This window comes from Alligator sinensis, unplaced genomic scaffold (assembly GCF_000455745.1).
Source record: "Alligator sinensis unplaced genomic scaffold, ASM45574v1 scaffold4_1, whole genome shotgun sequence".
NCBI classification, from domain to species: domain Eukaryota; kingdom Metazoa; phylum Chordata; order Crocodylia; family Alligatoridae; genus Alligator; species Alligator sinensis.
Genome location: NW_005841887.1, coordinates 4363271 through 4380587, shown reverse-complemented (window position 1 = coordinate 4380587; position 17317 = coordinate 4363271). Strand labels below are relative to the sequence as shown.

Sequence of the window (17317 nt, the reverse complement as noted above, 5' to 3'; positions counted from 1 at the left end):
CTGATGGTGCATGGGAACCCAACTGCAATCCTGACTGCAGGTGGGAGAGTTGGAGCTTGCTCTAAGATGGCGCAGAAAATGGGGGAATTTTGGACTCCAATACTTGCTTTGCTTCAAGTCAATAAAGGGGGGAAAGCAAGAAAATTAAGTGTTGTAATGGAAGCCAGGCAGAACCTACGCCCAGGAAGGTGTCAGCAATCTAAGAGTTAACCAATGGGCGGCTTTGAATTTCTTGCAGCAGGTTGATAAGAAATAAAGGAAAGTGTTGGCACGGCTAGTTAAACTTTGACGTAGAAAATTATTAACCTAGCTCTAAGGAACTGGGAGCGAATTCCTGTATACCAGAGATGTAGGATTGCCTATGCATTTGCACCGGAGAAGACAGTGCTGTTGCCTTCTGCCGCCTTGAACTTTTCAATATTTCTTTTCCTCCCCTGCTTCACCTGGCAGCTGTCTGGAGGCTGTGAACTCACCGTGGTGCTACAAGACTTCACTGCCAGCCATAGCAGCGAGCTGAGCATCCAAGTGGGACAGACCGTGGAGTTACTAGAGAGACCGAGTGAAAGGCCGGGCTGGTGTTTGGTACGGACAACAGAGCGGAGCCCCCCTCAGGAAGGTCTCGTCCCCAGCAGCACTCTCTGCATCTCCCACTCCCGGAGCAGCGTGGAGATGGACTGCTTCTTCCCTTCAGGAAAAGGTAGGCTGAAATTGGGAGGATTGCCCCCCCAAGAATGACATCAAGCAGTGGTCACTCACAGTTTTCATCTTGGCAGCCAATAGAAATTGTAATATGCCTGCTCTAAGGAATAGGAGTGTATACATTACATTTCAGTCATTAAGGCGTTCCAACACAAGTTCCTTGTAAATCACGGTAGCTTCTAGGCGAGTCGTGGCGACGCCAAGTTTGGCGCTAGGAAGATCAGATTATTACTTGTCTCAAGATGAAGCTCCGTCAGCTCCGCAGATTTCCCGTGATGTGACAATTTAACAGTCCCCCAGGGCAAAATGTTGAGTCAAATACAGTTTCTTGGAAAAAGATGATCAGAGTACAGGAATTGTCATGCGAAAGTAGACCTTTGAAGTTCAACTTCATCTTGCCTCTAGAAATGGCTTATTCCTATGCTTTAGGAGGAAGTTGAAATGACAGTTCATTCAGGGGTGCACTCGGGTGGGAGAGGTTCCTTCATAACCATTTATGCTGTGAAACCAAGGGACAGAGGCTGTCCTCGTAACTTTTGCACATAGTTAATTTTAATACAAAGTGATATTCCTTTTAATACAAATGCCCACTATTTAAAGGTGATACAGTGTTATTTTAGATCATGTCCAAACTCTGTCTAGTGTAGCATGGTACTCTCACTAGCGGGCACTGCACAACATAGTTTATATGCTGGAAAATCAAGCATGCCTGCAAAGTGGCAGATTATTTGGGTCTGTGGTTCCCCGGTCAATACAGTAGTCAAGTCCCTTTTCAGCAGACCATTGAGTGAGAGGAGAGACTTCCATCATACAGGGGCACCTAAGGAAGTGAGGAAGAAGAGGCTCCTTTCATGCTATGCCTGACTCCTAACACATCAGCCTGCCCTGGCTGTTCTGATTTTAATATTTTCCTTTAGGAAATAGAATTTGATCTGTTCTTGTTTTAGCAGCACAAGCATGGAGTTATTCTGTTTGTTGTAGGATCATAGGACAGTAGGGTTGGAAGGGACATTACAAGTTCATCTAGTGCAGCCCCCTGCTCAAAGCAGGATCATCCCTGACTAAATCATCCCAGTCAAGTGTCTAACCTACTCTTGAAAGTTTTCAAGTACAGGCAGGCCTCAGATTTATGATACAGGTGGTTCCCGGAAACCGTGTCTTAAGTCAAAACATCATAACTCGGAACTGATTTTCCCATAGGAAACAATGTTATAAATGAGGGATTGGTTCCTGAACCCAGGCCCGATACCCTATTTTCACCAAAAATACCCTGAATTTTGTACTCAATCAATTATAGATGAGTAATATAACTACATTAATGTATTTATATTATAAATAGCAATCATATTGATTTGGAAGGACTTCTTTGAGGTAACTTTGCTGGACTTTTTGAAGGGCTCTTGGTTGGACTTTTTGAAGGGCTCTTGGCTGGAGTCTTCTCAGGAGTCTCGGCTGCAGGTTTTTCTGGAGTCTCGTCTGCTTTCTTAAATAAAGTGTTCAAGGAATTCTGGACAGATGTTCTCCAGGGAGATGGGCAACACAGCGAACTTGTTTGCTGGTGTGGATCGCATTGGATCAAGCGTTGTCAAGTCAAAACCACGTCAGAAAGTCGAAACAGGGTGTCAGTTTATAAATGTTGTAAGTGCTGTTCGTTGTAACTCGAAATGTCTTAAGTTGAGGACTGCCTGTACGGATGTTCCACAACTTCTGTAGGTATCCTGTTCCAATGCCTGACCACCATCATAATCAGAAAGTTCCTGCCCTGCTGCAGCTTAAGGCTGTTGCTCCTAGTCCTGTCCCCTACAGCCACAGAGGAAAGCCCATCTCCATCTTCCCTATAATCAGCCTTTAAGTCTTTGAAGACTGTTATCAAATCTCCCCTCGGTCTTCTCTTCTCCAGGCTAAATAACGCTAGCTCTTTCAGCCTCTGAGGCCCCTAATCATTTTTGTTGCCCCACACTGGACTCTTTCCAATCTGTCCATACCTTTCTTGAAGTGTGTGGCCCAACACTGAACAAAGTACTCCAGGTGAAGCCTCACCAGTGCTGAATGAAGCAGAAGAATCACATCTCTTGATTTGCAAGAGACACTCTTTGTACTACAGTGCAAGGTGCTGTTGGCTTTTTCTGGAACAAAAGTACACTCTTGGCTCCTATTCAGCTTACAGTCTATCATAACCCCCAGGTCCTTCTCTGCAGTGCTGCAACCATGCTAGATTCCCCAGTCTGTATTTGTGCATGCAGTTATTCCCTCCCATGTGCAGGACTTTGCCCACATCCTTGTTGAGTCTAATCTGATGAACTACGAGCCATTCATCCAGTCTATCCAGGTCATTCTGGATCCTAGCCCTGCCCTGCAAAGTGTCCATAATTCCACCCAACTTGCAGACTTGCTAAGTGTGCACTTGATCCTGTCATCTAAATCATTAATGAAGATGATTACCAGACCACCGACAGACACTGGGAGGAGGTATCAAGTAAGGTTCTCCAAACTAGACATTAAGCCATTGAGGAGTAATTGCTGAGAAGGATGATCCAACTAGTTATGTATCCACCTTACAGTACGTTCATCTAGTCTGTATCTCTTGAGCTTGTTAATGAGGATGTCATGGGACACAATGTCAAAAGCCTTGCTAAAGTCAATATCTTCCATGTTTTGGGGGTGTTGGTTGTAGCCGAGTTGGTCTAAGGACATAGGCAGACAAGGTTCTTTGGGTAAATGTGATATCTTTTATTAGACCAACTAAATAGTTGGAAAATGTGTTCTTTGCAAGCTTTTGGGCAAAATACCTTTCTTCAGACATAGATAAGGAGTCTCCCTATGCTTGAAGAAAGGTGTTTGTGCCCAAAACTTTGCAAAGAACAATTTTTTCCAACTATTTAGTTGGTCTAATAAAAGATATCACATTTACCCAAAGAGTCTTGTCTTACTAAAGTCAAGGCATGTCATGTCCATTGCTCTGCCCCCACATTAAGCCTGTGTGAAGTGGCTAGTACTCACTTTGGATTCGGCCAATTCGGGGGGGCAGTGATTTGATTAAATTATTCAAATCACTGTCCCAAATCGATTCGTCCAAATCTGATTTTAAGAAAAAAAACCCCAAGAAAACTCCCTGGACTAACCAGTTCCTACCAGCAGGGGGCGATCCCTGCTGCCCCCTGATGCTCCTGCGCCATGTGTGAAAATGGAAGAAAAAAGGGCATTAAATATTTCAGCCTTCTCTGCATCATCCGTGACCAGATTGCTTTTGGCATTCCATAATGGACCTGTGGATTCTCTGCTCTTCTTTCTTTTTACATAACTGTAGAATCCCTTTTTACTGCCTTTTATGTCCCTTACCAGCTGCATCTCAAATTGTGCCTTGGACTTCCTAATTTTCTTCCTGCATGCCCGTGCAATACTCTTATATTCTTCCCTGGTACGATGACCAAGTTTCCACTTTTACAGGGTTCCTTATTGAGTTTCCGCTCCTTGAAGAGATTGCAGCCCAGCCAGACTGGTTTCATATTGCACTTACCATTTTTCTGTCTCATCAGACTAGCTTACTCCTGCGCACTTAAGAGAGACTCTTTGAAGTAGAGACAGCTCTCCTGGACTCCTTTACCCCTCAGACTTGCCTCCCAAGGGATCTTGCCCACCAGGTCCCTGTGTTTTTGTCATAGAAAGCATTATATGGGGCTCTTTTTTGCCCTTCTTCCATGAAATCCTACTGCCATCAATAGGAACTTTACATAAAGGCAGAAGGAAATAAAAAAGCAATCAGAGCAAACTCCTGTTTTGGGCTAAATATTTTGAGCAATGATTTTTATTAAAGATGAGCTTGAACTAAAAAAGACCCATGTCAGATCACCCTCAAAATTGAAGGCAAGGGAATGGCAAGGAGGCCCTTTTGGATTCCATCCTTTCTACTGGTCTTTCTCAATTTTAGACCTTTCCTTATGCTCCATATTGTAATTAGGGCCGAGAGGGTCAGAAATCTATTTTGTTTTCAGTTATACTGGTTATAAAGATTGTTTAGCTCTGAAGGCCCCCAGGAGTCCTTCTTCAGGGACTCTCTAAATTGCTCAACAAGCCTGGACTAAGTTTTGTTCACTCTGACCACTGCTTCTCAAATATCGTTCATCAGCTGTTCTGCATCAGCTTTGCTTTGCTATAGCATGTCCTTGTCCTTACATTCGCTAGAGGGTGCTGCTGATTATCATTGTAAGAAATGCGCTTACTCCTATGTAGAGCTGAGGCAATTTATACTGGGAAACGGAGAAGAGAGAAATCAGTCTGGCCTCTGTAATAATAGTTGTATTTTGAAGTGTATACTTGAAAAAGTGGACCAATTATTAATGAGAAAAAATGTTCCTCTTTTTCATTAAACATGTACAGGTTTAATTTCTGTTGAGCAGCATAGGTTTCTGTGTGGTACTTGCAGTCTATAAGAGTCTATCCAAAACTCCTACATTTTATACCAAACCAGATAGGTACTTGTTAGCTTAATTCTGAATTTTCAGTATTGTTTCAATACCTCAGTGGATCTCCAGCATTTTAAAGTTACGGTTCCCAGTTCACAATTACAGAATATCTGTGTGGCTACTGTCGAGTGGGGATGCTGTACGGCCGCAGTTCTCGGCAGCCTGATGCTTTGTTGGGGTGAGCCGTGAGGAGGCTGAGAATATTTTAAAAATCACCCAGCCTAGATTACCCACTTCTCGCCTGCCACGCCCTGATGTTAATAGAATTTAGTTGCGAGGTGGATTGCAGGTTGAGCGATCGTCCTCTGGACCCACCTGGGCCAATTCTTTCCGTGGAGCTCCTTCCTCCCTTCACACCCCACCCTCACCTCAACCCGTTCTCAGCAGAGCAGATGGAACGGCAGTCACTCTGTGTTACTTCCATCACACCTGGATCAGTAGGGCATATAGTTTCCAGAATCAGCCTTCAACATATGTCGGTCTTACTTGAACCAGGTCAACTGGTTCCGGGTCGGTTCAGTGGCTTCTGTGGTCTTTCAACAGGTAAAGTCAGTCAACCCTGCCAGCCTTCCTGCACTTCACTTAATAAATAAAAAAAAGAGTCCAGTTATTCTGCCCTTCCAACAGACCCTAATCAAAATCACTGGGTCCAGTTAATTCTTCTATGGTCCTTTAGACCAGCATTTCTCAACCCGTGGCAAGAATATACGAAAGGGTTGTGAACAAACTTGGAGACCTTTTTGCCCCATACACACCCTGCCCTGCCCCACACACTGCGGGGCTGGAGCCTGGTGGTGGGGAGCAGGAGGTTGGGAGTGAGGGGCACTGAGTTGGGACTGGCCATCGATGTTTACAAATGGGTCCTAGTACAAAAAAGGTTGAGACCCACTGCTTTAGACAAAATCAAAACCATGAAGTTATACTTAAACAGCCACCCATGATATAACAATGCAGTCCACATTAATTTTTAGGCGTTTCCTAAGAAAAATGGATCAGTGCTACCAATCCATCCCTGGTGGTTTTCTTGTATGAATCAATTCAGTCAGACAGCTTTGCCAGCAACTCTTCAAATCAAGCAATTAAACCCCCAAAAAACTGATATAGTCCTGTAACTCCCGGCCCATTCCTCTGGTGAAATCCGAGCCTCAAAATTAGCTCCTGGGCAGTTCCTTACAAGAATCCATTAAGACAATCAGCTTCTCCGGCATCACTTTGAATTAACCAATTAACACAATTAACCTCTTCCCCAGCAGCCCATTGAATAGATGTCCATCAAGTCAAACAAAACATCCCCGCTCAATCCGGTCAGGTCCTTTCACTGACCTACTTCCCCTCTGTCTACCTGGTCTGGAGAATGTCCCCCAGGACCATCTGTTGCCACCGCTTCTCCCAGACAACAGTGTGGGATGCCAGGCACTCCTCCGAACTCCCAGACTCAAGCTTTCTCACTTCCCCGGTCCCAGCATTATTCTCTGAAGTTTTGCTACATGGCCCAGCTCTGCACTGTTTCTCCACACCTCTTCATTTCCCCTTTCTGGTTGCCCTGGACTGCTGGATATCTCGTCAGCCCTTTGGCGAGCTCCAATCTGGAAGGAGCAGGAGCTCATAAAACGGGGCTCTCATCTTCCCCTCAATGCTGCTGCCGCTACCATCCCTGCAGGAGAGGGTGAGCAATCATCAGCCCTTTTTACTTCCTTCACAGCTACTATAGCAACCAATTGTACAGGAAAAAAATGGTAGCCAATCTATGTGTTGCTATCTGTAATAGGATTAAGCATCTGGAAACAAAGAGGAAAGTCAGTACCAGAAATGGAGCCAAGTCTTTATGGGCCTTCAATGGACAATGCACCACAATTGGACAAACTGATTAGAGAACGGATAGACAATTTTGCTGTGCCTAAAGGAAAATCCAGTCAAGCATCATTGGTATGAAAATGCAACTCAAATATTACTAAAGTAATTTCTAGGCTTTTTAAGCCAACAGACCACTGACAACTCTCAGAATTTCTCATGGACCACTGGCACGCCGGTCCTCAGACTTTTAACTGAAAGACGTATAAAGGCAGGAGGTGTGCCATATAGTCATGCCATTTTGAACAGGGGCTTGGTGCAGTCTATGGGTCAGCCACAGACCAGTTAGCCATGTGGACTACAGATTGGGAATCACTGCATTCTTGGATTTACATTAAAGAGGAGCAGAAACATTTTAAAATGTTATAAACAAATGAAAAGGGACTTAGACTGGGGCTTGAGAAACCTGGGAAGCAACCCAGGCTTGCTATTTGGCTTAAACTTTTAATTTCTCTGGTTCCCCTCACCCTTTGGTCTCTTACTATGTTTATAGAGCCTGCCATGATGTTGCCCCGTAGAACAGGTAGAGGCTTTCAGATCGAGACCACTTCTGCTTCCCAGTTAGCTTGGGGGTGCTTGGGTTCAGGATCCATTTTTTCCAAGCCTCCAAAGTTTGGGGCAGAGTTTGGACAAGTGATTCAATTTCTTGCCTATCTAGCAATTACAACACAGACATATATGCTGGCATATCAGACACCAACATCACCCACACTTTAGCCACCTGTTTTGAATACATAGCCTACATAGTCCACTGGAGCAGTAGAATAGCTGTTGAAGTCTTGGAGTTAACAGGATGTATGATTCATTGCCTTTACAGACAATATAATTTCAAGGACAGAAAGTCTCTGTACTTAAAACCTAGTGTCTTTAGCAGTAAATTGGCCATCTGTGACATAAATTAGCAGTCTTCTGTCAAATTTTAAGAAGTAATTGCATCCTCTTGGTGGGAAATGGCAGATAATTTTATTATGCTGCTCATATTTTGTACCGTTTTATATAAATCACATTGTGTGTGGAGTCAAGTTGCTGGCTGATGTCCTTAAAAATGGAAAGCTTCAACATATTATTTGCATTGTCCATCGACTTGAAAAAAAAAAAAAGAAAAAGAAAGTAGCTTCTGGATTTGGTGAATTTCCTAGGATGTTTTGTCTAGTGTCAATACAAGTGATCACATAGTAATAAGCACTATTTTTAATAATCCTTCGGCTTCACTGAAGGCCGTTGCAAATGTAAAAACAAGCTGATAAATGAGGGTGTACTCAAGCAGCCTCTGAGCCTTATCGGCTGCCAAGGATCGACTTGGATTCCAGCTGTGCTGTGTCTGGTATCTGTATTATGGTTGTGTTATTTCTTTGAAGATAATAATAAAGGTAATACCAAAAAGCTAGCAGAAAGGAAATGGGAGAGGCCACAAAGCACAGAGCAGATAACAGCTAAGAATCCCCAAAAGTTTTGCCCAGTTTCTCTACAGATTTCTGTTGCTGTTGGTCAGTAGATCTAGATCAGGGCTGTCAAGTTAGCCCTTCCTTGTGGACCACATCCAGATCATGTGGCTCACCGTGGCTGGGATCAGGACCCAGCAGCACGTGAGTCCCTCCCCTGTGCGCCCTACCCCCAAATTCCCAGCCCCACTACTACACCATCAGCCTTTCCTTCCCCTCTCACTCCCGCTTGCTTACTTTTTGAAGATACACAGTGCAGTTTGTGTGACTAGACAGAGGCCACGGCCCTGCGACCATCTGTCTGGCATGGATTTCTGCCTCTTCAAGCCTGAAGAGTCTAGGAGCAAGAGACCCGGGGCAGAACACGCAACCCCAAGGAACGCACAGCTGATAGGCGGTCACGTGCCAGCACATTTGCAGCTTTGTCTGAGTAAGGAGATTTGAAGGAGAAGGAAGGAATTAAGGCTGAGGCAAGAAGAGTGTTATCAGTGAACAAAGGGGCTGATAGGAAATAAGAGTTTCTGAACGCCGTGGTCACTCCCTCGTGGAGGTGAAAGTTCCTTTAGCTGCTTATTGCACAAAGCTGCGAGGGCAAGAGTGGCTCCTAGTTGGGCACCTCGGCTTCTGTGCCCTTCCTCCCACGCCCCCAGAAAAGCAATTTAAATAAATGCCCCTGTCCTGACACTCTTGATGATTTCTTCCCACCTGACGGTTCATTAGTCTCATCTTGCATTTTCTGACAGTTCTGAGATTACGCTGCTTCGTTCGGCCCCTCTTCAACTCCGACTCGGCTGGGTATTAAATTAAAGTCGACGTCGGCTTGTGTGGTTTTGCTGCTTTGGCTTAAATAATCTTTACTGCAAAACCTATTTAAGGGTAATGATCCCTGATTCCCAAGGGAGCCCTTAGAGGACAATTCAGAAGTTGCAGTGTATTACAGGAAACCTTCAGCTGGCCTCATACAAAGGCTGAGAAATTGTTATGGTTCCTAGAAGTTTTAATTAAGGGCAGTCATTTAAACAGTTTATAAGGCTGTGGTCTCGAGAAGCCTTTTATTAGGTAACACAATCGATATAACTGGCATATAAACAGGGGTCACGGAGTTTCTATTGAACAAGCAATAAACAGGCTCATGTTGCCAATATAAATATTCAGGATTTAAATAACATTTAATAAAACAAAAAAACTTCTGCTCCTAATGGCTCTCCAGCCAGGAGTCTCACACTTTAAAGTTCATAATACAGAGTATGTCTTGAGGGGTAGTTTCAGAAATACTACAACTTGTCCGGTGCAATCAGATGGTAGGCCATAAGGCATGGTGATGGTTGAGGAAGATGAAACCAACCATGTCTTAGTTCACATATGCCTTTATTATTATCACTACTACTGCTACCACCACCACCACCACCAAGTTCAGCTTTTAAAAGTTTGAGATGCATGGGTTTTAAGGCAAGAAGGAACGCTGTTTCATTTAGTCTGATCTCCTGCATAATGAAATTCCACACAGTCATCCCAAGACAAGGAGACACTGGTGCCATAGAAGTGCACAGGGTAATCACAGAACAATTAGCCTTTTTTCTTCCTCTGGAACTGGGCAGGTAGGGAGAGAACGCTCCAGCTTTGCAGCTGTTTCAAAGCTGCAGTCTTTGTGCATGTTTGTTCCTCTGATGTCTTTATGAGCAGAGGAGGGAACAGTCAGGCCCAAGACTGGGATTATAATGAACTGTGGGGGCGCGGGGGTGTGGTTCCTGGCTGCGCTGGGGTGTGTGGTGTGCGACCGCAGGGCATGGCTACGGCACGGCTGGAGGGTGGGGCGTGGGGGGTGGCATGGTGCACGAGGGGGTGTGCCATGTGGGCGTGCGGGGGGGTGATAGCATGTGGCCACAGGGCATGGCATGGGGAGTGGACCCAGGGTGTGGCATGGGGCACATGGGGGGCTGCCATGCTGGCATGTGGAGGGGGTGACGTGTGGCTGCAGGGCGTGGTGCAGGGAGCGGGCATGGCAAAAGGAGCACCTGCCACCTGCGGCCATATGGCACGGGGAGCAGCCCCAGGGTGGGTGGCACACAGCCAAGGGGTGTGGCGTGAGGAGCAGCCATGGTGGGGGGAGCACCCTCCAGCTGCATGGCATGGGACGCGGCCCTGGAGTGTGGCGTAGTGTGTGCGCAGGGGGCATGGTGTGTGCCCGCAGGGTGCTGCCTGGAGAGCAGGCGTGGGGGGGGTTGCCCCACCCCGCAACCATGTGCTCCCGTGCCGGTTTCCCGCGCTGCGCCCTGCAGCCACATGCCTCCCAACATGCCCCGTGGCCATGTGCTGCAGCTGGCAAGCACTGCCCATGCGCCCCCATGCCAGCTCCCCACAAGGCCATGCACCACCCCCCCGACACACTCTGCACGCCCCACGGCCACAGCCAGTGGGCACTCCATGTGCAGGGGACATGGCTTGCAGCCACAGGGTGCTGTGCTGGGGACACACTGTGCCCCACAGCCACAAGCTGCAGCCAGTGGACACTGCCCACGCCTACCACGCCAGCTCCCCATGCCACCTCCACCCCACATGTCTGATGCTGCAGCCAGCAGGTGCCTCTGTGCCAGCTTCCTGTGTGGCACTGTGCGGCCACGCACCACACCCCTCCCCACGCCCACTGTGCTCTGTCCTGAAAACTTTGGCCATCTGTACACATGCTCCAGGGTGGAGGGTTGGGGCGGGGTGCATTTTAATTAGAGTGGCTCTGAGAGCTGCTCTAATTAAAGCACCTGCAGTGTCATCTGTATGCAGCGTCCCACACTTCAAAATGGTTGTGGGAGCACTTGAACAAAAGCTCATTTGACGAGCTTTAGTTCAAGCTCCCCTGCCGCCATTTTGAAGCATGGGGACATTGAATAGACATCTGGCATGTTATAGGTGCCTTTAATGTCTAAACAGATAAGCCAGACAAGTCTGGCAAATTCTGTGCTTATGGCTTCACTTTGTTCTTACACATTAAAAGCATATTAAAATGGAGAGAAATTTTTATAGCTACTTGGGATTTATTGCACAATAACCTTTGACTATGCTGTCCACTTGAAGCTATGAATGTCTTTTATCCCTCCTGGTCTGTTTGTCAGCATGGTGTCACCCAGTATGTCAGGTAGTGCTAAGCCACATATAAAAATCTGGGAAGCAACAGATGTCATTACTGTAAATCCGAAGCAGGAGCCTTCCCCCCCCTCCCACCTCTAGTCCTCTACATGATTCCATGTTTTTAATGAGAATTAAACTTGATGCACGATGTGGTAAAGAAGGAAAAGCAAATGGCTATTGTTCTGACCTTTTTCATTTAAAAAAAAGTTACCTTTGTTCAAAGAGAGGAGGCCAATTAATTTCTTCAGTCCCTTTGCCTTCACTTCTTTTTGGCTAGGGACATAAGTTACACATAAACTGGTATAAGTGATCGGGAACCGGTTCAAATCTGTAACACAACAGAGGTTCAGTGCACATAAACCACTTCCAAAGTGGCCAAAACCAGTTTAAGATAAATTTGGGTGGATGTAGTATCAGACTCAACTGATTTAGGTTTAATTGGTTTATTAAACTTCTGTCCTAGATCCCCTCTAGAGTCAAGTTAGCTTGCAGTCCTCCAGCATCCCAGGATGCTTTGCACCTCCCCACACACTCATAGGCTGAGCGGGCTAGCCTTGGCTCAAGCTTTCTGCTCCAGCCAAGCAGGGTGGCATGCTCTAGCACCCCCCAACTTCTGGCCTGGGCCACTGCAGGCAGGTGGCTGCCATTTCCAGAATCAAAAGTGAATGTCTGTTCGCTTGCTGATCGGTTCAGTCTATGCAGCTTAGACAAACCTGTGAAGATTAAGTGAATTCAGCCTTGGGCTTTTTGACTGCCTGTACTTAGCTGTAATGTGGAGTGAAATTTCACCCAATTAGCCCCTGTCAGAATAACCTAGAACTCAGCAATAGCATAGGTCATTCAGTGGTTTCAATATGATAAACAAGAGCATCACTTGGGCTTGCCATGGAGGAGCCGGGTCATCAAGAAAGTTAAGGGCATTCTGGATCTTGCCCTCGTAGAGAAGGGAATCACACCTGGTGGTGATGTTGTAGTACATCTGTGTTGATAAAGAGGAGTAGAAGAGGTGCTATAACTTCACTCTGACATTCTCCTCATTTACATCAGAGTGAAAAAGGAATAACTCCAGCATAGTCAATGCAGTTATTCCAGTGGAAATGAGAAGATACGGCCCCTGGGAATATAACTTGCACATGAAGAGACCAGAAGGGAGCATGTAGCTGAAAAAGCAATTAGCAGTAAGATAAGACGAATCCTGTCATGGTTGGCTTTTATCACTCCATACCTTCTACCCCTTCAGCGTGTAATTAGAGTCCTTTTGCATGACATCTGAGGTCCATGCTATTACTTACACTGTGTTAATGCCTATGGGCTGAGAAGTAGAATACCTCTCTGCCAGCCATGTACTTATGTAACAAAAAGATGGTCCCTACCCAAGGAGTCTCTCATCCATATGTAGCCCAATGGAGGAAGGAGGTAACAAATGTGGGGAGCACATAGTTAAAGTGGATAGAACTGAAACTGGATGAAAAGATATGTCCATGTTATACAGGAAGTCATATTAGATCATCTATGTCCCTTCCCACCTTAAAATCTCTGAAAATTGTACTGTCCTACCACTTGCACTCATTTTTTAATGTATGCTTTACAGCATCGGTTCAATCACTGCTTACTTTGGCCTGAAGTTTTGCATCTCCTGGCACGTGTGAGTTTGGTCGCCTGAAGGTCTTTGTTAAAATATCGGCACTGTTTTCTCACTTTGTGCCTGAACATGGAGTATAACTGCTACCCATGGAGATCAGCCAGTCATCCCTCAGTCTAGCCTGCTTAACTTTGTTGGTATAGAAAATGGAGCATAAATTGCAGTAACCCCCTAATAACAAAATGGGAAGGAGTAAGACATCAGGCAAGTGACTGAGGAAAAGTTGTCAAATGATGATGTCAAACCTGCTTCTACTGATGTCTCTGAGAACGGGGATATAATACTTCAAAAGGGTTAAAGACTAGTTCTTGTGTGAGCAAAGAGAGGGTTTGGAGGCTGTCAACATTACTCTTAGTGGTACTGCTGAAATAGCCATTTCAATTGTAAAATCTTCCCTTTCGGGACATGTGGTTTTTCTTTTCTTCTGATATACTTGTGGCTTTGCTGATGAGGCTTTTTTTCTTTTTTGGGAACTGAGTTTAGATGCTCACATTGCAGCTCTTTCATTTTCTAAAAAGATGGCCCTTTCCCCAACATAGGATGAAACCGTGAAACCCAGCGTACAACCCAGTTATGGGGGAGCAGAAAAGATCTTCTGAGAGTCTCTCTCATAATCTCCCCAAACCTGCTCCCTGAGACACTTCACGCATCTCATTTAACTAAGGTTTTCTTTTATGATATACACGGAGGCAAAGAGGTTTGTCATCGGGTCTTAGGAAAGGGATCGGAGGCAGAGAAGCAAATAGGGAACAAAACCATCAAGATATGTGGATGCCTTTCAGAGTTACGGTCATTTCTCTTCTGCTGTCTCTTGACTTTGCTGTACATTCTTGGATTCAGGGACATTTTGGGACCCTACAAAGGAAAAAAATATATAACAGAGCCTGTGATCAAATCTACCCACCACATCAGAGCTGCAGTGCCCTTCATGCCAGTACATCCCCCTTCTGTGAAGGACGGTGACCCGTGAATTCATGTAATTACAGACCCCCATGCATGCCTCTCCTGACCTTCTTCATCCCTCTTACTTCCAAGACTACCTCATTTGTCAGGGCTTAATTAAGACAGAGGTGAACAGTAAGTACCCAATGAAATATAACCATTGGTGCTGGCGATGGCTCTTATCCCCTCAGAGTCTGTGCCATGGTGCTTCTGCATCCTCGAGTGGTGGCGCAAAGATGGCAGCAGGGGTTACCTGTATCACTAAAAGACAACGGGGGGCAAAAACAGACAGACCAGCACCTGCCCCAGCTTCTGTTTGGGTATTTGCTTGGTTTAGTTTTAATAAGCTGGTGCCACTGCTACTGTCTTCTCTTGCCGCACACAGTGTATGTCTGTACTGCACAATGCAATGTCTAGCTGAGCTAACTCGGTCCTAGAAGAGGCATAGCCATGTTAGCATGAGTATCTATCTGAGATATGTTATTTTACAGCTAAATATCTCCACAAAACTTCAGTGTGCAGTATGGACATCCCCAGGGAGTCCTTTGATGAGAGGGACTCCTGGTTGGACCCCCCAGGGCAATGGGTCTTGGAGTTCTGGCTTCAGTGAGGTGGCTGGGGCTGTTCTTCCTCCTCAAAGACATTCTTTTAGCCGTTTTTTTAAGCAGAGACTGCCACATTTGGGACACGTTTTCAAACTTTAGCTTATAGCTGAGAGTGACAAATTAACTTTTCTTTCTGAGTGAAAATTGAGATTTTCATGTGTAGGTATTAGGGCTTTGAAAGTCATATCAGTGACCAGAACATGGGGTATCCACCCTAGTGATTAGAGCCAGGACCAGGGAGCAGAGGCAGGAGCTGAGACACTAGCTAGGGCCAGGTGCCAGAGTCAGGAGCTATTAGACAGGATTAGTCCAGCGGTCAAGACCAAGCAAAAGAAGATGGACACAGATACCAGGATAGCAAGGACCAGAGGAAACAAAAGGTGCTGGGATCAGGGCAGTCAACAAGCCACCAGGAGACTTGTTGGTAAACCGTAGTCTGCACAAGATATACCGTGTTGGGAGCAAAGTCAGCTTCCTGTCAATGACTGGCTGCCGGAGAGATGACTTATCTCCCAGCTGGAGTGATCCTCACACCTACCCACAAGCCATGTGCCAAAGCATGCTCCATTAGATAAACACTCGACGCTTAAACCAGTGCCACGTCCAGTCCCCTGCTATCATAGGCAGTCACGTCAAATAATCACTTTCACAAACTGATCAGACTCTCTTAACAGTAGCCAAGTTTCAAAGCAGGACCAGCCCCAACTAGATCAACACAGCCAAGGCTTTGTCTAGCTGGGTCTTAAAAACCTCCAAGGATGGAGAGTCCACCACCTCTCTGGGAAACCTGTTCTAGTGTAATTCCTGATATCTAACCTAGACTTCCCTTGCTGCAACTTAAGACAATTGTTTCTTGTTCTGCATCTGCCACCACCGAGAGCATAAGCCAAGTTCCCTCAGCCTCTCCTCATAAGTCATGTGCCCCAGCCCCCTCACCATTTTTGTTGCCCTCCTTTGGACTCTCTCCTATTTCATAGATTTCATAGATTTCATAGACATCAGGGCTGGAAGGGACCTCGGAAGATCATCGAGTCCAGCCCCCCGCCCAAAGGGCAGGAAGTCAGCTGGGGTCATAGGATCCCAGCAAGATAAGCATCCAGTTTCATCTTGAAGGTGTTCAATGAAGGCGCTTGAACCACCTCCGGTGGCAGGCTGTTCCAGACCTTGGGGGCTCGGACAGTAAAGAAGTTCTTCCTTATGTCCAGCCTGAAACGGTCTTGAAGTAGTTTGTGACCATTCGACCTCGTCATCCCTTGGGGCGCTCTGGTGAACAAACGTTCCCCCAGATGCTGGTGGTCACCCCTGATAAACTTGTAGGTGGCCATCAGATCACCCCTGAGCCTGCGCTTTTTCAGGCTAAAGAGCCCCAGGGCTCTCAGCCTGTCATCGTAGGGTCTGCTTCCCTGACCTCTGATCATGCGCGTGGCTCTTCTCTGGACTCTCTCAAGCTTCTCCACATCCTTTTTGAATTGTGGAGCCCAAAACTGGACACAGTACTCCAGCTGCGGCCTCACTAAGGCCGAGTACAGGGGGAGAATGACGTCCCGGGATTTGCTTGAGAAGCATCTATGGATGCAAGCCAGCGTTTTGGTCGCTTTACTAGCCGCCGCATCGCATTGCAGGCTCATGTTCATCTTGTGGTCAATGATGACCCCCAAGTCTCTTTCTTCCATAGTGCTAGCCAACATAGCACTGCCGAGCCTATAAGGATGCTGCGGGTTTTTTTCCCCAAGGTGGAGCACCTTGCATTTATTGGCGTTGAACACCATCAGATTCTCGTCCGCCCACTTGCTGAGCCTGTCCAGGTCAGCCTGGATCACCCGCCTGTCTTCTGGTGTGGATGCTTTGCCCCAGAGGTTGGTGTCATCGGCGAACTTGGCCAGTTCTGATCGCTTCTGACTCCAGTGTCCACATCATTAATGAAGATGTTGAACAGTATGGGTCCAAGGACAGAGCCTTGGGGGACCCCACTGGTCACAGGACACCACGATGAGTGACTTCCATCGATTACTACCCTCTGGGTCCGACCCCGGAGCCAATTTTCCAGCCAGTGGATCGTGGAGGACCCAAGGCGACAATTGGCCAGTTTCTCCAAGAGGCGATCATGGGACACCAGATCGAAGGCTTTTTTGAAGTCAAGATATATGACATCAATCTCTTCTCCCTTGTCCAGGTGATAGGTCACCTGGTCGTAGAAGGAAATGAGATTGGTCAAGCAAGACCTACCCGCAACAAACCCGTGCTGGCTATCCTTTAAGATGTTGGCGTCGGCCAGTCCATTAAGGATGGCCTCTTTAATAAACTTTTCTAAGATCTTCCCCGGGATAGAAGTCAGGCTGATGGGCCTATAGTTAGCCGGATCCACTTTCCTCCCTTTCTTGGAGGACTGTCCACATCCTTTCTTGGAGGAGTGTCCACATCCTTTCTGTAGTGGGGGGGAAAACTGGATACAATACTCCAGATGTGGCCTCACCAGTGCTTAAAAGAAGGGAAGAATTGCTTCCCTCAATCTTCTGCCAGCACTTCTACTAATGCAGCCAAATATGCCAT

The 17317-nt window shown here is 46.4% G+C and overlaps 1 protein-coding gene across 1 annotated transcript in view; it reads left to right on the top strand.

Annotated features, from left to right (window-relative positions):
- Nucleotides 1-332: 332 nt before the first annotated feature.
- LOC102377708 (kalirin RhoGEF kinase) overlaps nucleotides 333-17317 on the top strand; it is a 140371-nt gene continuing 123386 nt past the window's right edge. Inside the window, exon 1 of the mRNA XM_025196963.1 lies at nucleotides 333-697. Coding sequence (XP_025052748.1) covers nucleotides 670-697 — 28 coding nt within the window. The 5' untranslated portion in view covers nucleotides 333-669. The remainder of the gene's footprint in view (nucleotides 698-17317) is intronic.